General features: G+C 39.1%; 1 protein-coding gene across 6 annotated transcripts in view; it reads right to left on the reverse strand.

Annotated features, from left to right (window-relative positions):
- The window catches only part of RAB8B (RAB8B, member RAS oncogene family), a 28,635-nt gene extending 10,351 nt beyond the window's left edge, over window positions 1–18,284 (reverse strand). For all 6 annotated transcript variants that reach the window (XR_014696640.1, XM_084531617.1, XM_084531619.1 and 3 more), the window contains exons 1-4: window positions 18,063–18,284; window positions 3,696–3,756; window positions 2,416–2,476; window positions 1,011–1,088 (exon numbers count right to left, since the gene is read on the reverse strand). Coding sequence is in view for 5 of the 6 variants with exons in the window: in XM_084531617.1 (XP_084387743.1) it covers window positions 1,011–1,088; window positions 2,416–2,476; window positions 3,696–3,756; window positions 18,063–18,186 (324 nt within the window). In the remaining variant the exon portion in view is untranslated. The remainder of the gene's footprint in view (window positions 1–1,010; window positions 1,089–2,415; window positions 2,477–3,695; window positions 3,757–18,062) is intronic.
- Between the last annotated feature and the right edge of the window lie 4,515 nt (window positions 18,285–22,799).

A 22,799-nucleotide genomic window follows, 5' to 3' on the forward strand; every position in this document is an offset into this window, starting at 1 on the left:
AGTATATTCTTTTCCAAAAATGATCTAATGCAAAGGCATTACTGAGAAAGGGACTAACTTTTGAAAGAGGCAATCTAATATTCAACTATTAAAATAGGTTGGATAAAGATTTCCACATTCAATTTGCCTATCATCACAAATCAACTACAGTGCCACAAACTCTGCACCACTTTGCATGCATACGCAGGCATTTGGATATTCTGGAAGTGTCTATGCACCACTTTGAAATAAAGTGCGTACCATTAACATTATTTGGTTAAGGTATCATTACACAACATATTTGTATTTTTAAAATAGATTACTAATAAATGTCTAAGTTGTAATCACAAAGTGAACTTCAACAAGAACACCTTTCTAGCCCAGTCTCTATTGGGTCAAATTGGTCACTTCGACAATACTCTTGCTTAGATAAAGAATAATACTTAAAAAAAAAAAAAAAAAAAAAAAAAAAAAAAAAAAAAAAGCCTATGGAATTTAGACTGGGTTGGGGGGTTGGGGGAACATACACAAGAAAAACAATAAGAAAGAAATGAGAAAACAGCAAGAATCTGTTACCTAACTACAGCTTCACTAAAATTAGGGCTTCTCCTCTAACTTCATAATGACCTCATGACCCCTCCCTACTTGACAGCATGTCCTGTTAAATAATTTACAATAGGGCTAGCAGGAAGGAAGCTTACCGAAGACCAAATGAAGAGGACAAAAATCTTTAATTCGACAAACACACAACACAATAGCAACTGAAAACACACAGATCTGTCATCTTAGTGCAAGGCTGACACCTTATAATCTAGCTCCTTCCCATTCCTTAGACAAACCCAAAAGCAAAAAAGAGCAATAAAAGCCATAAGAAGAGCATTTTCAAAAAACTTTATGCAACTCCTTTCACTGTATAGTCTAACTTGGCCACATATGTTGGCAGCTATTGTGAAATTGAATTATTTGATTATTATTTTTCCCAGGGAATTCATAAGATGGAACGAGTAAGAAGTACTTTCCAAAGTACCTACCTCCTCAATGTTTCTTATCCAGTTTTTTATGTTGTCAAAAGACTTTTCATTTGTTATGTCATACACCAGCATAATTCCCTAAATAAAGAAAATCTTGTTAGACGAGGTAGCAACGTTAGTTGACTTTGATGTATGCTGTTAGTTTGATTATTCTTGAAAAAAAATTGACACAGGAATTAACACCTACAAACAATAACCATTTCTGAAAGCTTTATGCATTTGCTGAAGATTCACCCAAAATATTACTATTTAACATCTCGTGGTACTGCTAGATAGATTAAACACACTAATAGAAAGCTTTAAATTACTAGCCTATAGTTAGGAAGAGGTCGCAATCTCTACTACAGCAGCAAGCAGGGGACTTCAATGCTCACATCAAGTTTAGAAGCAGCAGCCCTAAGCAGTCAAAGGATAACAAAACCTGTAAGATTCAGCCTGCTGGGGCCAGTGTTATCCTTTCTGAAAGAATCTACCAGGTGCTCTCACAGAAGCTATAGCTCTTTCAGAGAACAGTGATGTATGTAAACTAGCATGGACTTTCAACAAGCAACATACCATATGGAACCACACAACAACTGTATTAAGGACAGATTGCCAGGTTCACCTCCATTTCTTATTGTCTGTCCAATCATTCCTCAAAAGACAAAGTAGTCCTTGGCCATGAATGCTCTACCAGAAACGCAACAACTACTGTTTTTTCCCCACCTACATTCCGTAATAGTGGGTTTATCTGGACACACAGCCAGCCTAAGTATGAATGGATCTCTTTGTAAAAGGTGATGAGAACACACAGTAGCAGCAGAGCTAGTCAACTGCAAGCTTAAATTAACAGTCTCCACCTCAAGCATCTCAAATCATAGCATTAAGAGTCATTACATGTAGATGTACCACAAAGAGTTCAGGCTCCAAGTGAGGTATTTGACTTCGAGTCATTATTAATGAAGGAAAAAGTAACATTAGCTTTTGTAGGTGATCGCATTTCTAATCCAGATTTTGCATTGTCTACCAGCTGAAGGTAATGAAGAGCAGAAGGAAAAGCAGCTCAGTGAAATACATTCTTGGTATTAAAATAATTTTTTCACCTACTTTTCAAACACTTCAAATGTATAAAGGGTTGATTGTATTAAAAAAATTATCTATATTAAACCATGACTATTTAGCTTCTTAACTACATTCTGCAGAAATTGTAATCACATTAAAAAAGGCTTCAAGTTTCACCACAAAAAAACAGGACTAGATAAAGTACCAGCAGGTTTAAAAAAAAAAAAAAACAAAACACTTTATTCCCCATGGTCCAGGCAACAATTATCCAATTCTCCAGCTGAAGACTTACATGATGTAATACAAAGAGCAGCAAACCAGTTACACTAGTTGTACATAAGCTTTGTCAAATAAGAGCACTCACCATGGCTCCTCTGTAGTAAGCTGTTGTGATCGTGCGGAATCTCTCCTGGCCTGCTGTATCCCTAAAATTCAGTGAAAACAAACATTTGATTGAGGTGGTCTTTACACTTTTGGGTACTTGGAAAAGCCTTTTAAAAACAGAACAACAGTGTATTGATACTGACTCATTAAAGAAAAATACAATTTAGAAGCTGTTTGCACAAGTTTCTTCAGGCCTCACTTCCAAGCTAACATACTTCTATCAGTGATAATAGTAGCACCATAAATGTGGCATAAAAGCATTTACATTTTCATTCACATGTTAAACAGCCTTTCCTAGAATTAACAAAGGCAGCTCTGATGCATCCGAGTCCTGCATTTAATAGAATTTAAAACATGCAGTAGTAAAATATTTTGGGTTAATGGATTTTCACATACTGTTATTTATTAAAACCAGCCACTATAACTTAGTGTGCCCCCTTTTTTTTCTTTCTTTTTTTTTTTTTTTTTATATCCTAGATAACTTCAAAGCAGTATCTGTCTGCAAGTGAACAACAGAACCAACATGTTTGGATACTAGTCAGACCTACAGGATGTTAAATCCAAAAGGGCTGAGGGAAAAAAAAAAAAAAAAAAAAAAAGCTAACACCTTTTTGACTTACATCACCAATACAAAATTCATACCAACCACTTCTGGCACTTCACTTCCTCAGTCACAAGAACTTTGGCTTGCATGCAAGTATCACAGCTATCTTTGCCAGAACTTCAGATATCAGCAAGAGCCCTACATTCACCAGTAGCATTTTAAGAGTTTGGCATGTGTAGTAATGCTACTCCAAGTACCCGTCTACTGTTATCAGTAGTCTCAGCCTCTGCTAAGCCACCATGCAAGAAATGGGAGCATTATCACTCACCTCTGCCTTTATAACTAGGTATTAAAGTATCAAAGAATTCAGATTATATTTTATTAGGTCTCATTTTCTGGTTTATAACTATGTAATTAATACTTCTCTTCCATGTGGAAAAACTAAAAGTGCATTTAAGAGGACAGCTTTTGATAAAATGGGAAGTTGCTATAACACTAGCATGTGAACAGGCTATTTCCTGTGCTAATGAAACACAGCCACTCAAAGAACAAGCTAGAAGAAATCACAAGACTTAAAGGCAATTAATAAAAGGTATGAAACTTCTGGTACAACCATGCTCAAAAGTTACCAAGTATTCCTGCTCCAAGTATTCAATACTAGTGAATACAAAGCACTCAATACTCACTCAAAACTTAAATTACTTTGGAGTACTTACCATATTTGTAGCTTGATTTTCTTTCCATCTAATTCTATTGTTCTGATCTTAAAGTCAATTCCTGCCAGAGAAAAAAACACTCTGAATTTTGTAATAAATGAAAAGGAAGCATTCAATTTTCTCTGGGCAATTTGGTAAGTGCAAACGTAGGGAAAAAATATTTCTGAAACGGTCATTTCTTGCACACACTAGGAAGTGAGAGATGCACGTCCTCGGCTTTATCCAAAGTATCAAAATTATTCTCCTTAATGAAAACGCACCGAGCTCAGAATCACTGATAAAATCGGTCAGGATTATGGGAAGATTTAATCTCAAAACTTGTCTGCTTTCCTCCAACAAGGTCATTAGTTTGAATGTGTATTTTTCTCAACTTTTGACTAGTCCCTACAATTAAATTAGAATCCCTAGGACATCTGCTAGCTCTGAGAAAAAACAATATACTATGGCTCTTTAGCTGCTTTTCTTGCAACACTTTATGTAAGCCAGCCAGACATCACAGTCAAGTGCGAAGGATCACAGGAAATAAAAGCTATACAGATAGTTACTGAAGATGTCCAAAGCAAGGATATCAAGGATACCAGTGCACGAATAACTCAGATTTTCTAGACAGCTTCAGAAACGATCAAGAAAGCATTTCTCTCCTTTGCCCCCTTACTCTTCCACATGGTACCCATCAGTTCTATGATTGATTTGGAAGACAGATTTTAAGTGGTGGGGAGCAGAGAGAAGGCAGTAATTCAGAAGAGCTTAATATCTCTTAAGGCTTAGAGGGATCATCAAATTAATTTATGAAGCAAGGACAAGATTTCCAAACAGACTAGCATTTTAACTACGCTATTTTAACTTTCGCATATCTAAACCTTTACTGTAATACAACTCAAATTGAGATCGCTCAAATTCCACTGTCTGACTGATTCTTGAATCCCAGGGCAGTCTCCTCCCCTAGTTAATCTGATTTGAAGTTAATGGCCCATTTTTCTTTCACTGGATCTTAAACAACTACTTGATATCTAGACATAATGTGTAGAAGACACTTTTTTTTCCCCCCCTTCTCCTTTCTCCTCTTTTCTGAAGTGTAATTTAAGTGGCAATTATCAAGAGTATCTTAACTGGGAGAATGCTGTTTCTAGCTTCATTAATTTATCCACAGCTTAAACAGGAAGCCCTGGAAATAAGCTACAATATTTTTATTTTAATTTACTATAATAGCATTTGAACATGAAATATAGACATTCATTAACTACTTGACTTTCGTTCTTCTCGCATGTGATATTAATATTTTAATATCCTGAAAATACTAAGTTTCAACTTTCAAATATTGATGTGCTATGGATACACAGTCTGGCCCATTAGTTAGAATGCACATTATCAGCAGAAACAGAACATCAGCACTTTTAAAACCATATGAAATTAATTGCATTGATTTAAAATGCTAAGACTATTGCCACAATCATAGTTTCCAAAGATTCACTAGTGTATGTACAGGCAGAAAGATCTTTTCATTAACCTGCATTCTTCCAAAAAATAGCATAGGAATGACGCCTATTCACAAAAAAAGAAACTTTACAGTATGGAACAGAAGTTTAGAAGGTGTTTCTATTCTACATGTATGTTTAATATAATTTTGTGTCTTGCTGTAAAGATTTTTCTAAATAGGTGCAACACCTGCTGAAATCACACTTAATTGTACTTATGTCTGAAAATGAATGACCTTGACTTTCTTTTTGGCCTCAATGGTGATAAAAGCACAAATGCATGTGTTGTTATTTGTTGTTGTTTTGCTTTTTTTTCTTTCTGTAAAGAGTATTGTATCATGGACAGCAAGTTAAATGAGTTTAAAAGGGCTCATTTACTTCTGGGCCTGAAGTCTTAGCATTGAGACTAACAACAATCAGGAAAACTAGGTTCAGAGACTATCACAGTTTCAAGATAATTCTGCACGTACTGTAAACTACTGAAACTAAGACTCATCAGTGTAAAGAGTAAGAGACTCCTACAGGGATGGTTTTCTGAAAAAGTGAGCTTACACTGCAGTTAGGTATCTATGTGCACCAGTCCATGCTTTGCACGGAGTGGTTTCTTGTGGTTAGTCATTTCCCTTACAGCACCAACAAGATTTATACAACCACTCCTTTGATTACTTCTAAAATTCAGGATATGCCCAAAAAATAACTTCTCAGAACTTAAGACTTCTAGTAGGAACTTCACCAAAATTCTTCCTGAAAAAAGACAAATTTCAAAGCTAAAAGAAAAACAAAGCAGAAAGCCATAAATATCTGTCACAATACAAAGAAGTTTAACAAACGCAACTGCAACTTTTTAAGAGGTTAAAATGAACTAGAAACTGAAGTTTCTTTTGTTCTTTCCCTTCAGTAACAGGAAGTGGTGAGCTGCACACATTCATAGAGCAAGCCTAGTGACATGTGCTACCACTTCCTGCTAAGGACACTTGCATGGCCAAGTATGAACAACATTTTGGTTACAGAGTTAAATTTAAATTATGCCACATAAAACATTTGAATGGCATTTTTTAAGTAATTATTGACATAGGAGAATTTACTTTATCAAACAATTCTTACTTTGTACATAATCACATAGTGGGATACAAGAGCTTGAAATGATATTCGGGTTTAATAAATAATAATTCATTTGATTGCAAAAGATCACAGAAATCCCAGTTTTAAAACGCAATACCCAATGGTCTTCTATCCAAAAGCATGAAAACGCCCAGAATCATTTGGATGTACATCTGAAATTGTTTCATAAGTTTCTACATAATACAGACCTAGACTCATTCTTCGGATGCAAAGGCAAACAGGATAATTCCCTTTAATGGCCAAAGTAGAACTGCCACACAAAACAGCCTGATACCAGTATTTCCACCTAGCAAGTCCATAGATATTAGACACGGACTGAAAAACATCTATTGCAGGAATCACAAGCTTCCAGTTGGCACGGATGTCTGAGTTGAGAGCTGAATCATGTTTTAGTTTGGACTATAGCTGCTTGCATTTCCACTGTAGCATGGGTTTAGAATAGGGTTTACTGCTCTTCCAAATCATTTTCAGATCCTTGCTAACTACAGACCAGGGATGCATCTTCTCACTTTACTGAAGATGAACGTATTTTCTTCCGCAACTTCCAACAAAACTGTCAAGAATATGTTCACACAACAAGAAACTTGTGCACTACGAAGAGTCAGCGTCATTAGTGCCATACAAAGACTTGCACGCAAAAACAGGAGAGTTGCTTGTGGCAGTATTTACCTTGAATCACTATGCAATGCTCGTAGTGGTACCAGTGGTTTTCTACTGCAAACCTGTATGATGCAATTCTTGCAAGACTTTGAGAATGGTCTGAGCAGAGGCGCTGAAACAGTTTATTATGCTACTTTAGTTTCTGGAGCAGCAGCTTACTCTCAAGGCATAACTGTTACTCCTGCTCCCCCCTCAGTTGACTTTAACCTGTCAGAGTTAACCTTACAGGGTTTTCAGTGCTACAGGAGCAGTTTGAGCTGGATCCGCACTACAACTTTTCCCTGTGTTGCACCACTGTTTGGGCTTACAGATTTTGTTTTGTTTCTTCTGTTTAAAAAAAAAAAAAAAAAAAAAAAAAAAAGTCTTGCAGAAAATGCTCCAACATAATGAAACCAAAACAAAGTATTCTGGCTGGAGAAAGTTAACTATTAAAACAGTACCAGCAAATAATTTCTGCAGGTAAAGGCTTCTTTGGTCTTCAGTCTGCTTACACAGAAGGCAGTGGAAGGGTCATATTCTTGAATTATACAAGCCGTTAAAAGACAGGAAAAAAAAGAATCAACAAGCACACCCAAATACTGTGAAAAAAAAAACACAACTTAGTAGCCATTAGCAGGTACATATTAGAATCCTTCCTTTTATCTATATTACAGTATTTTAGCTTAATTTGTCATGCAGTTTGCAGTGCTGGACCTCACACATCAGAAAGCTACATCAGTTGACAATTCTTGTTGATTTGAACTCAAGTTTAATTAATAGGTTTCCTATCTCACTCAGTCCATATTGTCTGTATATTTATGTCAACTAACTTATTTTGGGTGTGCAGTTGTAGTAACAAATTAACCAGGAAATTAAACCATTCAGGGTGCAAATAAATGTCAATCTATGATAGCATACAGTAGACTGGATATCTACCACAGTACAGTATTTCTCCATCTCTGACAAAGCAAGATGCAACTTATAAAAAAAAAAAAACAACAACAAAACAACACAAGTATTAGCACTCAAAGTATAGCATTTAAAAAAGTTTTTTTTTTTTTTTTTTTTTTTTTTTTTAATATCCAATCAAAGGGAATTTAAAAATAAAGGTGATTTAAAGAGGTGAAGGTCTTCCTTTGGCAAGAATTGGCAAAGCAGCAGTGAAAAATTAATACATGGCTTGTTTGCTAGAAAGAGTCTCATTTCAGACTGTCTGTCAAAGAATGTACCACACTAACAAATCTTATTTACCCCACTAAAAACTAAGAGACCCACCTTGCATGACGAGCATGTAATAAAAAAACAAACACTAAGTTACCATCCTCCTTAACTAAATCTTGTCTTACTCTTCTGAAGTAAGAGCAGAAGTAGTAAAAAACAAAAACCTACAAGGAAATTAGATTTTTAGAAAAATATTTTTCCTATGGCTGTGACACTTATCACCATTGGACACAGGTCACAGTCAAAATGAGTTCATTGTAAGACAGCAAAAGGAGTCAAGGTACAAAGTCTCCTTATCCTTTTTGAGCATCAGACCAACCGGAATTTACACATCAACTTTCAAGCTGAGCTTTCTCCAGCTACACAGTGATTACGTTGCATAGATGAACATCCGAACCAGTTAGCTGTAGGAAGTACCAGCAGGGATTGCTATTTTCTGTTCTCAGCAGTAGGTTTGGGATTAAATGCACAACTTTTTTTTTTTTTTTTTTTTTAAGTGGTGTTTTCAAGGGAATGTTTGAATGTTTTATTGTAATACATCAGTGCACTCTCTAAGTCTATAAAGCCTCAGAAAGTTGCATTCGTATTAGATATTTCTTGAAGGATTTCAGTAAACCTAAGAAATGACCAAGTGAGAAATAAGATCAGAGTATAAAAGGCAGGGTGGGGAACACTTGCAACATACCAGTGTGTCATACAGCCTAATGCAAAAGAACAAAGTCTAATCATTTTGAACTTGAACATTTGGCTTTAGTCCCCAGTAACATCTGCAAGGCATTTTCAGATGATCTCAGCAATGTCTGTATTGCTATGTCAATTAAAGACGCAGTAGTCTTTTATCACAACCATTGAAAAATATAGCAGATTGACCTTCACCCTGGTGCATTGCTGATTGTTAATGTTTTTGAGAAGTTGTAAGATTATCTTAGAATTGCACACAAGTGCAACCAGTTTTTCTCATCCTTCCACAGTTTCAGAGGACAAATCTGTATTTCATTCCTTCTAAACAGCCCATAAGAATCCAGGAAATACTACCAAATTCAGAGAATCCTTTGGGTTAGCTGGCATTTCTTAATCTCATTGTTCACCTCCACAAAGAATCTGATACTGCTTTCCTACCCAAAGATTACAGAAGTGTCTAACATCTTTAAATATATTACCACAATAAGGTTCTTAAAGGAAACTTTAACCACTACACTGGTAAAATAAATATATCCAAATGGCTTAAGGAGGTAAGGCAATGAAGAACGGAGGTGCCACGCATGCATAGCATACAGTAGTTTGTTGCTCATAGGCACCTGAAACTTATTACCAAAATCTGATTCTCATAATATTAAACAAACTGCAGCTTCCTTCAGCGTGCACCTCCTCAGCTGCAGTACAGCTACCACACAGCTTCATTTAAGATAAACTACTTGTTATTAAAAAAAGCAACAGGACATTCAGAAAACAACTTTTAATTATCAAAATTAGGCCAACCTACACTTCAGAACAGTTTTTTGTGTTTTTTTATTTTTTTTTTTGAAAGCTCAGCAACCTATAGCATAAACCGATTATCATACCAAGAATTGAATCCAGTGCTCTTCAGCCACTTGTTTGTAACAGTGCTCCTATGAGCTCAGCCACCACAACAGTGCATTCAAATGCTAGAAGATTCTGCAAAGTCAAATTCTGTATTCAAAATTCTGAAAAGAGAATATATAGACTGCTTTGAGCAGCCTTTGAATTGGATGATTTTAAACACCAAGAACACTTGGTCGAACTTTAAAACCGTAAAATAACATAGCAGAAAGAAATTTATTACTGCTGTATACAAGAAAAATTAACAGATTTCCACAACAGCTTTAGAAGGGGTGGGTCTATGAAGTGTATAAAATCTAGTCTATATCTACTACTTATTCAATGTAAAATAAACTACACTCGGTGATAACTCAGTTTCATCTAAAATTGTTCTAACAGATTAAAATTGTCCTACGATACAGACAGCAAAGTTTGTTTATTTTAAGGATTATTTATAGACTGACTCTAAGAGGAATGCACTAGCTGAGCTGCTTCAAAAACATATTCCTTTCAGGCCAATATGCAACTGGAGAACAGCAAATATTTAAAATCTACCAAGAGGCTCGAGCTGAGGCTAAAGTGTTACAGCTAGTTGAAACTAGGGTAGGTGCTGCCACTGAAGAGTGATGACCAAATCCTTTCCTATTGTGGTCAGGTTTCTTTTTATCTGGGTAAATTCCGTAATTCAGCTTACCACCATCTATAATTGCAACTGATGGCATATATTAAAAGAACAGGTTTCACACCGTCACAGCTCTCATCTTCTGAGCACCAGATCACAGATACCACTGAATCAATCATGGAATTAAAGCCCTTGTTAATACAGACCAAAAAGTGGCCTTCAAGTAGCTTCTAAGCAGCTCCCATGGATCACACACCAGGATATCACCTGACGAGCAGCAGCTCCATGCTTGCGCAGGAATTGCTCTAAAGTCCACTCTCAAGCTATGGCTAGCTACAGAACAGAAATGGCTGCAGTTATCTGCCAAGGACTCTGCCCCACACTGACTTAACCTGTAATGCAGCAATGGAAGATGTATTTCAAAGTGGAAAGAAAAATCCCCTCAAAACAGGAAAAAGATGATCCCAAATCTCCTGCCAGTAAGTCAGGTAAGTTTGTAGATGTAGAAATCATACAAAATGCCTTCTTGAACCAAGATGACTCTAACTAAATAATAACAACAAAATCTCTTTTCATCGAAAAGTTGGCATCTTAAGCATCCCAGAGATTCAAAAACTCCTTATTGAAATAAAAAAAAAAAAAAAGGTAATCTAATAGTATCCTTGCCACCGTGATTTAAAGTTCATTATTCACTATTCATACACTGTTTCAGTTGTTATAAGAACAGGCCGAGAAGGTGAGATTTGTTTTTTTCCAGTAACTTTTGTGTCTAGGTGAATCTATATAACTATCCAGTGAGAAATGGAGAAGCTGCTTCTTTTTGGAAAAAAAAACCTTTAAGTTTGACGACTCCCACTCGATCCAAATATCTACTGTGATCTGACTATCTTGAGCAAGGTCAACATCTGGGACCATACCAATACATAACATATGGATATCACCAGCAGCATAAACTGGTGATAACGGAGCTTCCTAGTATAGGAAAAGGAGGTAGGAAAAGGAAGCAACACAAATCAGGCCAAAAGACAAAGCAGAAGGTTTAAAGTTACTAAAGTTAATTTTATAAAGATGGCCCTCTTAACAGACTTTGGAACCAGTTTTTTTTTTTTTGTTGTTTGTTTTTTCTTCTTTTAAATAAGATGTTTTCTTAACCCCCTGCTTTTATGCAGAGTAACTGCATGAGGATTTTGTTGTTGTTCGGGAAGCAAAAGACATGGGGGAAAGAAGGGCTGCTTTATTTCCTTATTCATGTAGGCAGTTAAATAGGCCTTTTTGAAAGGCTCTTACTACCTAAATTAACAGGCAAAACCACCTAACTTATTAATGAAGGCCATACTTGTCTTTCTAGCCCATTACAATTTGCTTTCTGTACATTATGCGAGGTTCCTTTAATGGCCACTTCACCTCCTTTTCCCACACTGGATATTCGAAGTACTCCTCTACAGTCACTTCTGCTAAGCCAGAGAAGTTCTCCCAGCCAGCAGTTACTCTGACTTACCCCTTCCTTCCATGCTTGGGTTGACACAGACACCTTACTTCATCTTTGATTCCATAAGAAGTCCCACCATACAGACAAATTCACTTTCATTAAATGAAAGCTATTTCTCTCTGGCAGATGAAAGAAAGGAGGATTTTTTTTTATTTTTTTATTTTTTTAACCATGTGTGTAGGGGGTGGTGGTAGTATATGTTCCCTGGCTGGTAGCCAGCTTAGCTTTCCCAGATTTCTTAGACTAAACTTGTTCTTCCTAAAGTGCAGGTTTGGTGCCTGACTGCTATTAGTGACCACTGTTCTTCACACATACTGCCATACATACATGAGAATGCAACTAACATTCTGCATCAGTTTTGTTTGTTTGTTTTTTCCCTGCGGTGCCCAAAAGAGTAGGGTTTGTACAACAGCAGGCCAAGTAATACAGATCATCTTAAGCTTGCTTGACTGTTTGTTCTCCTGAGCAGAGGATAAGTCTTCTAAGCATGCAGTACTTCAGTTTTATTAGACTGTACATAGTTTAAAAGCGAAGTGTCACAGCTTACATGTCAGAGGAAAGCTCACTATAAACCACAAGATTAAACTGATATTAGATGCAATTGCTGGTCAAAAAATGTTAAAGAGGTACTAAATTACCTCCCACTGCAACACCAGCTGGAACAGGAAGTTGCTATCTCAAGTTTTGAGTTGCAAGTCAGGCAACTAAAAGCCTCTGGATCAACCCTGCTCATACAAAATCTTTATACAGAACAACTCTATTGAAGGCAGTATTATTCACAGTTCATTCACATTAGAAAAGGATCAGATCCATTTTATAGATCTACAGTCACCTTGATGAACCGGACATTCAAGATACCACAACATCTTATTAAAGGTGAAAAAACAGAATATTACTGGAAATCACGCTTGTCTGCAATTCAATCATAAAACATGAAATAAAGCATCATTACAAAAACTGCCTGTATTCTTCATCATGTTAGGAATTTCCATTAAATTCTGAAAGAAGTCAGAATTACTTCTAGTAAGGGATGCCCTCTTGCAGAAGGACTAGGAAGTCCCTGAAAAAACATTTCCCAAACAAAAGCTATGTGCCTTCAATACCTCTCTCAAGGCCTGTATCAAACAATACATTTGTTCCTATAGTCCTTTCATGTTAGTCTGTATGCTTAACTTTGCATTCAAACCAAGTCACAAAAGCAGCTCTAAGTTGCCCTCCTGTCACTCGAATAACCAGATAACACATAGCCAAGACAGAGCTCCATCTGCCCGGTAAGTACAGGCAGAGAACAGTTAGACATCTGCCACACTGTTTCACAGTAACATGCAGCAAGAACGCTGCAACAGTATTTTTAATAAAAGCAAAATGATTCCACTCATATTGGCCTGTTGCAGAATACAAAAGGGCAGGCAAGGCAATCTCACTGGCAGATGAAAATCAAAGTCTAAGATGCTTTTTGTTACCAACTCGTTGTTACTATCAGATTTACAGTCAGAAGAGACACAATTTTTAAGGTTTTTAACCTGTGGTATCTCTGACTGCAATGTTGTCTGCTCAACATCAGGCTAACATCTTGCTGATCACCCATCACCTACCTTGCAAACTGAATCATACTTTCAGTTTCACATTTACCTCCACAACGCTGTCTGCCCATATTCCACTACAAGCACTTGACCTCCTCCTCACACGGTGTTGCAAGGATACCCAGCTATCAAGTCCTGGACATGCACTTCCATTTTGTAGAGCTAAATCACAGCACCAGCTGAGACGCACTAGTCTCACTCCCTTCGATTCCCTTATTATAATTACTATTATTAAAGTACCACTGACAACTCCTTCCCGACTTACCCTTCTCTTTGCTTGTCTATCACTGATGTTTGTTTTCTTCCAGAGCTCCTACCATCTGAAGAAGCCTAAAAAGATATGGAATGAAGATGGGAATACGGAAGCCTAATGGGGGTGAAGGGCACCACCACACACACACACACAAAAAAAAAAACAAACAACAACAACAAAAAAAAACACATCACCATGACCTCTCTCTTTTCAGTTACTTTTTGTCTATCACACATGTAACTGCAGGGAAGAGTAGAAATACTCAGAGACATAATTTGACTTGAGTACACTAGAACAATTTCCATTACACATTACAGACATGGAAATTTCATTGCAAAAGGGAAGTTGATAATTGTGCTTGTCAAAGGATTTTCATCAAAGTGTTATAAGGTCAGCATACACGTGCTTGATTGCTGGAGTAGTGTCCTATTTTGCAAGATGAAGGCTATGGAAAAGTTACTTCTGTAAAATCAACAAGTTGTTTCAACTCTCAGATACAGTACTATCTTGTGTGGGCAACTTCCTGTCAAATGCTCGTATTATCTTGGATTAAAAAATAAATACAACAAGTTTTGTTTCAGAGTCAGCAAGGCTTTGTACTAGTCAGAACAACTATCAGCTAAAGGTACAACTTCACGCTTAGAGAAAACTGCTCAAACAAGAAGTTGAAAGGAATGCAAACAATAAACCTTATTATTTAGAGTGATAAACCCAATTCAGATAGTACTACTTAAATGGCAAGTTAAGATGCACAAAGACTTCCAAATCAATGCTTCTTTTTGTCATACACCCCACTGAAAATACTAACAAAATGCACGTGAGATACTTCAAGATAGATTTTCTGCTTTAGGAGCTGTTAAGTATGAAAATTAGCTGACACAATTGCATTTTACTTTCCATGTAGAACTGTGCAAAAGCAGAAGTTTCCACTCAGGAAGCAAGCTAAATAACATAACCTTACATAGCATATTTCCACTGTTTGACTTTTATCCAGGGATTTGGCCAAACTCTTTTCAGTGGTTTGTGGGGACAAGACAAGGGACAATGGCCACAAAATAGAGCACAGGAAGTTCCGCACCAACATGCGAAAGAACTTCTTCATGGTAAGGGTGACAGCACTGGCACAGGCTGCCCAGGTAGGTTGTGGAGTCTACTTCTCTGGAGATATTCAAGACCCCTCTGGACACCTACCTGGGCAACCTGCTCTAGGGAACCTGCTTTGGCATAGGAGGGTTGGACCTGATGACCTCTTGAGGTCCCTTCCAACCCCTACAATTCTATGATTCTGTGATCCCATGTTAACAGTGAAAAGCTGATCCCCACTGGGGAGCACAGCAGTGTCATGACTTGTCAACCATAACAGAAGTTTTCCTAATAACGTATATGAAAATTGTGAAGTTATTGAAGGCCAAGGACCTGCAAACCACAGACTTAAAGCAGATCTTTTAGAATAACCAAAAGGATCACCTGAGAGAGAGAGACAGCTGGTTCACTTCTCTGCAAAGTTTGCTGATGACACCAGCTATTCCAGGTACTCAAAACAAAGACAGACACTCTTGAGCCATAAGGAACTTCAAAAGAAAGCAACCAGTAAATTATAGGTATATGTACATAGCTCTTATATCCTATTCTTCATGCGACTGTTAGCCACAGGATAGGAGTATGGATACCTTACTGTCTAAAGCAGTGCGGCCATCATTATAGCATAAACAGCCTTGAGCAGAGAAGCCTAGAGACCCTTTGCAAGACTCCAAGCAACCTACAAGGACTGAGTCTTAAAATTGTGTGTACATGACAGCAGAAGAGAAGGGAATCTGCAGAACACATTGTTCAGCACAACGCAAGTATGCCATGCAACAAGAGAGCAACCACAGTTCATTTCTACAGTATGAACACTGAGCCTAAGTAATTTGAGTATTCTACAGTAAGCCAGTATTACCTTATTTCTCTCCAAATGGAAAGAGGTTCCATTGCTCTGGTAACTGAAACTAATAAACAACAATAAGAGTGGGAAACAGTAAGAAAGGTATTTGGTGCTTAGACATTTTGCAGGCCCTTTTATCATGGCAATAAAGTTTGCTTTATTTTCTAGACAAACTTGCTTCAATATTCTTTCTTACATTTTATCACCATATAGTTAAGAAAAGCCTCTAAATGCTTCACCTTACCTCACCCACAAATACTATTTCAACAGATGATTAAAAAAACAAACAAACAAACAATTGTCATCAGCCCACCTCACACATATGCTTTCTCAGGACTCTAGAGTTAAAGCAACTTCAGTCCTGTTAGGAGCAAGACAGGCACCTCTAAGAGCATATAATATAGTGGGTACTAATTAAAATCACCATGACTGAATATGCATCTTTACAGGAAGCATCATCATATTGTAGAACCCACTTCTGGGATTACTTATAGAAATAATGGCCTAGCAGCTTATACTTCAGGAAGATTCAGCATACCCAGTTCAGAACGCTAATGTGGAGACCTTAAAGCTTCAACTGGCAGGGGCACAACTGGGAAAAGCATCATATCCCTCTCTCCCCTGCACCACAGCTGCCAGTGCTTTACCCACCAAGGAATAAATTCAGAACTGTTAAAAACGGAATTCCCCTAAGCACAGCAGTTGTATTAGTTATGACTGTACAACTGACTAGCATGGACCAGCCAGCACGCACTCACTCTTTAAAAAGAAAAAGAGAAAGAGCATTTACAAGAACATACAAAGGAGATCTACATGACTGACCTGAAAGTAATACAACCAACATGGGGAACACTGAAAAAAATGAGTGCTTTTATTTAAGCATGTCAGCACTTTGTATGAGCAGTTTCACTGTTTCCTGCCTTGTCAACTTTCCTCTTTGTAGGTCTTTTGCTAAAAAGGAAAGGGATTGAAAGAAACACATTATAAGGATAGGAAAACACAACTGAAATTAAATCACAATCACTACCTATGGAATCATAAGTACACCTCAATTATCAACATCTTTCTTAAAATGAACAGTGTTGATAATAGGACCCTCGTAAAAGCAAACATAAAGGAAGGAAACAAGAGAACAAACCCCATATTACTGAATAAGTTAAAAACAAAACAAAACAAAACAAAACAGAATCATATTTGCAGTCCTTGAGACTTCAAAGTGAATCAAGTGAGACAGAAAAAGAAACATCAAGAGGCTAAGCAGTTCAAGTAATGACAAGATCACTGAAAGCAAGAGGCAGCCATTTATGCTAGCCATCTCTTTCCAAGTAAGAGTCATTTTATACTTTGTACAGAACCACTGCAGGCTTTTTTTGAAAACTATATTGCATTTATTAAGGTTTAAGCCTTTTAATGGACCACACATACAGCAAAGTACCTTTTTTTTCAGTAAACTGCTACTCAGGCCCTGATTAGCTGGACTTATTAATACAGCACTTTGAAGATGGTTGCAAAGAGAAGGTGGAGAGAAAAGTCATTTTTTTGTTTGTTTGTTTTGGAAATGTAGAACTTCTGTTCTTGAAGCACTAGAAATGCCAGCCATATCTCACGTAGCCAGTCACATCTGCCTGAATGAAAGTTCACTTCTTCCCCACGCATCAGGTGCTCAGCGGAGTCAGACAGCGAGGATACAGCAGCACTCGGAACATGAACCAAGTGACACGTTGCTCTATCTCATCTTTAAATCAATTTCCTTATGACAAAGTCTACTCCTTCTCTTCGTGCTATTCTTCCAAGCCAGCCTGACTTTTGCTCTCTTAAATACCAGCAACCTCCCCTGCGTTTTACTGCTTCATCCCCAAAACACCGTACTTTGTTTTAAAGAGCAAACTGAACTACATTTGGTTACCCGGACACCTCAAGTTTCCCCGAACTGCAATTTCAACTGAGGACTGGCTCCGAAAACCCTTTTTAAATCGCGCCTCCGTAGAGCAGCAGGAAGAGCGCCGAGCCCCCCAGGAACACGCCGCGGCGGCCCGCTTTAGAAGCGCTCGGTGTCGCCGAGAGAGACCAGACAGCTTCTGACCGCTCTTCCCCACCGAACGCGAAACCCGACTCCATTTTTGGCGAGGAGGTGCCCCCCACGCAGCGGTCGAGGAGGCTGCGGGCCGGCGGCACCCCCGCGGCGCTGAGCGGGGCCGGCGCGGCCCGGCCGTGTCCCCCCCCCCCTCCCCCGTGCCCGCTCAGCCCGCCCGCGGCTCGGCCCCGCAGCAACAGTTCCTCACCCGCGGCCCGGCTGCTGCCATTTTCTGGCCGCCCGCACGGAAGCGCCGAGCGCAGGCCCTGCGACGAGGGCGGCGGGACCGCGACGGAACGGGCACGGCCCCGGCTCCCCGCAACGGCCGCCCCGGCCCCGCCGCCATCCCCATCCCCGTCCCCGTCCCCGTCCCCGTCCCACCGCCGCCGGGCGGGGGCCCCTCACCGATGGTGGAGATGAAGGTGGTGTTGAAGGCGTCCTCGGAGAAGCGGAAGAGCAGGCACGTCTTGCCCACGCCCGAGTCGCCGATGAGCAGCAGCTTGAACAGATAGTCGTACGTCTTCGCCATCTTCCCGCGGCGCCGCTCCGCTCCGCTCCGCTCCGCTCCCCTCGGCTGGGCTGGGCTGGGCTGCGCTGGGCTGGGCTCGGCGCGGCTCGGCCGGGGCAGCCTCGGGAGGGGCGGGCAGCGCAGCGCGGCCCCGCCCCGCCCGGCGCCCGTGCAGGGCGGGCAGCGCCGGCAGCGCCGCGGGGGCCGGCGGGAGATGGAGTCCGGGCGCGGGGCGCTGCTGAGGCGCTGAGGCGGGGGAGCGCCGGGCGGCCGGGCGGGCTCATCCCGCAGGGCGCTGAGCTCTCTGCGAAACCATCCCGAGCTGTACATGGGGCAGTGCGTCTGTGCAAGTGGCATAGCGGGTCCTGGCGTAACGCTGCGCTTCGCTCAAATGCCTCGACTATTTAGGTGTATTTGCGTCCTCTGCTTTAGCAAGCGAGGAAGAAGCTCGTTCAGATAAAAGGAAAAGTATTTTCACAAAGCCTCGCGTAGCACTGGAAGCGTGGCACCCTTTCTAGATGTGACTACCGCATTTGAATAAGCGCTTTTCCCCATTTTTTTTTTCCACTGACAGTTCCCTCAGTGTGAGGCAGCCTCATTATGTATTTATTACAATGTGTTTCTCACAGGGTGTCACAAGGCACTATAAAAATAAATAACATCACTGAAATGCTTTAAAATAGCAGCAAAGAGCTATTGCTTTAATTTAATTCAAAAACCGCAGCCTCCAGACAAGCTCTAAACACAAACGCCTAACGCTATAAATCCCCGTAACAGTTCACAGAATTTTCTAGGTTGGAAGAGACCTCAAGATCATCGAGTCCAACCTCTGACCTCATGCTAACAGCCCTCCACTAAACCATATCCCTAAGCTCTACATCTAAACATCTTTTGAAGACTTCCAGGGATGGTGACTCCACCACTTCCCTGGGCAGCCCGTTCCAATGCCTCACAACCCTTTCAGTGAAGAAGTTCTTCCTAACATCTAACCTAAAACTCCCCTGGCTCAACTTAAGCCCATTCCCCCTCGTCCTGTCACCAGGCACGTGGGAGAACAGACCAACCCCCACCTCGCTACAGCCTCCCTTGAGGTACCTAAAAAGAGCGATAAGGTCACCCCTGAGCCTCCTCTTCTCCAGGCTGAACAAGCCCAGCTCCCTCAGTTCTCACATCCCTGCCAGGGGCACCAAGGCAGAAGGGCAGTTTGCCCCACACCATTCCCTGCAGGACTGGCACCGTGGAGGCCCGATGTGCCAGTGCTCCAGCCCTGCTTCCAGGAGGCTCGGCCTCCCCCACACAGGCGGCTCGGCAGAGGCTGGGGAGCCAGGCCGGAGTGAGGTGTAAAATATCTCTGACTTTTTCATTAATTTGGCAAACGTATATGCTGAGTCTAGAAGCAAGCAGAATTAGCTTTAAATATTAAAATTATCTCATACACACTCAGGTAGCCTCCATATTCCAAGCACCCAACCTAGAATTTGATGGGGTAAAGTAGGGCGGGCTATCCTAACAGCTGGCCATTGCTGTACTTACGCAAAGTGTTCTGAAGAGTCACTCCAAATAAATTACGTCAGTCATAATAAAACTTGGAAAAGCAAAAGCTAATAAATTCCTAATTATGAACCATTCAAAATCTTCCTTATTAAGTGCCTCAGTTTGGTGATGTTCCTGGCCCATATGTTTGTGATAACAAACCTTAAAAAATAATAATCCCATGACAGATCTGATGTAAAACTCTGTACAAGGTGAATTCAATTACAGCTTGGCGTAACTGCTAATGTAACTTCCAGTTAACTGTATTGAAATCTAACTTTATAACAGAGATTCCATGTTGCAATTCAAGTAAAAATGTCACTCCTTGTTTAAGACCACTGGGAGACACAGATATCATCTGATAGGGCAGAACCAAGGCAGCAATACGAGAACTTTTTTTTACTGCATGATTTGGAGTTGGGCTGTTTACATGTTATGGTGGGCTGTTACTATACTTAACCCAAGATTTAAGTTTATAAATGATAATGACAACCTGGCACAGAGGCAGTCAAATCAAATTTATCAATTGTTTCAGACTAGCATGAATAATCAGATTATAGGAAACTGCAAATGAAAACCTAATCTCTGACACATTTCCATATATCTATATTTCCAGAGACGAATTGCTCATGAGTACTGTAATTAGGGCCATACTGGAGATTACTACATCGTATTTCAGCAATGAAGAGAGTAATTTTGGGGTTAATATTCGCTCCTGAGTTTTGTGGAACAAATAGGTTTCCATATGTCTCTGAAGCAATATGTTTGTGATCACCATCTGTTACTCAAGAGTAGTTTTATAGAAAAATAATGCAAATTACTTCCCTCTTTAATTACACTGGTGCTTTGCAATATTGTGTTCTGTTGTGATTTGGAAAAGTGCCAGTTTGCCAGATTCAAGGGACAGATGTTTATTTAACCATGAACTTTAAAATTGCATTAAAAAATGAGATATAAAATCTGAAAGTTTTTTTTTTTTGATTTGATAAGATGCACAAAAAAAATTTAACTGTACAATTGTACACCTTCCAGTACATGTATCTAAGCTTTTAGGCTCAATAGCCAATGCACTATACCTGTCCATGAAAATACTTTGAAATCTAATCTTTGTTAGAGCACTAAACTAGAAAAGACAACATTTGTATTATGCTGTATTGAAGTCAAATAGATCAGCTACAATTAATTTTTTTTTTTTTTTAATGACATGGAACAACCACTATGGGGAACACTGAGCATGTAGTAAGTAGAAAAAGGTTGACATTATACTTTAGCTTTTGGCACTATGAAAAAGTGTAAAACACCATAACAATGTTGACTAGATGTCGATGATAATGTTGATTTCGAGATTTCAAAAAAGCAAGATTTTAAAAACTTTTACAAGCACTAAGTAACAGCCATAACAGTATTGCAAGAACATCACTATTGAAACTCATCCAGAAAACACCCACCAAGTCCCAACCAAGGAATGGCAGAATGCCATTAGTCACTGACGTGTATGTAAAGTGCATCTAGTAAAGCACTCAGTTTAAGAAAGGCATCAAAATGAATGGCAAAATATATTTACTCCTGCTATTCATATGCAATAAATACAATCTTTACCTATACCTTAAAAAAAAAAAAAGCAAACAAACAAAAAGCAAAACAGAAAATACTTGTATCTATTTAACCAACACACACATTTTAGGAGAGTGCCAGATTACAAACTTGCTCCTTCATTCCTACTCTCATTTTACTGTCTCAAATGATACACTAACTTTCAAAAATCATTTTTCCTCTCTGCTTAAAGGTGAGACCAGCTAGGTACAAAGAGAACTGTATGAAAATTTTCCTCTATTCAATCTCTTCTGTTCAATGCATATAAAATTATAGGAAATTCTAGATCTTAATTGTGTAAGTACAAGGTTTCAAAAAAACAAAAGTTTGAAACATCGGTAGAACTAAGATCCTGGCACTAATTAGAATCTACAGGTTCAAGTCCTACAAAAGATAAGCTTATGAGGCAGTCCTTCCCAGAATGCCACGTAACTACAAATCATTAACATGAACTTTGCTCCTTAGCTATGGGACTCTGATAGTTAATATGATAATATTTTTGAAATATACTTTTAACAACCGTGGTTTTGGCAGATGTCCCTGCAATTTATTACCATTCGATGACTATCACATGACATTCCTTTACAAAAATGTCACTTATTCCCCAGTTACAGTAAATATGCCTCTCTCTGCAGGTAGATACTTCTGTGCTCATCCTACACTTTGCTTAGTGCATTTGACATGTTGTTATGTTCCACTTTTAAGATGTGGTTTTAACAAGGTTGGTTTAATTTTGGGGGTCTTCAGAAAGAACAGTACTTTACACTAGTGATCTAAATGTTTGACTTTTCCACATTTATATGTTGCAGAACTGTAGATAGCAGAGGTTAAATCAAGTCATTACCTAGAGTATGCTCTGTAAGACTCTTATCTGTAAGTTCCATCAATTTTAATGTTTGCCATTAAGATAATGCTAAACGTGGACCTTCTTCAAATTCCAGTGTTAAACTAAACTACCACAGCATAAGCATATTTAAACCGACTATGTACACCATGGATTATAACATTAATTTATAACTAATTAAAAGTTATTATACTTAATTCTGCAGTACAGGCAAAACTGCAGGCAGTCTGCGTTCCAAATCAAACATACCACTTGAAGTGAACCTTGTTTTGGGTGCAACTTAGACCTGGTTAGTGTGTGGAAATCTAAATGGTCTTAACGATACTACTACAGAGAGAGCAATCCACATTTTATTACACTAGACAAACCACTAGAAGCATTATTCAAGTGATTATTTTTTTTCACAAATCCATCAACATTCACTTCCTCAGTGACCACAGCCAGTTTAAAAAATGTTTTGTAGTAAAAACACAAAAAAGCTTGTATTTTTGCAGCATCAGAGGGCAAATCACAATGAACCCCAAGATGCAGCTGCAGAAGGCCACAAATAGAACAGAACAGGGTGGCATGGGTGCGAACAGGTGCTCCAGTGCTACCTCCCTGACACAAGGAAGGCCTCCAGGCACAGCCCAGCAGAAGAACACCACAAGGCACGTCATCAGAG

Source organism: Aythya ferina (genome assembly GCF_964211825.1).
Source record: "Aythya ferina genome assembly, chromosome: 11".
In the NCBI taxonomy this organism is placed as follows: Eukaryota; Metazoa; Chordata; class Aves; order Anseriformes; family Anatidae; genus Aythya; species Aythya ferina.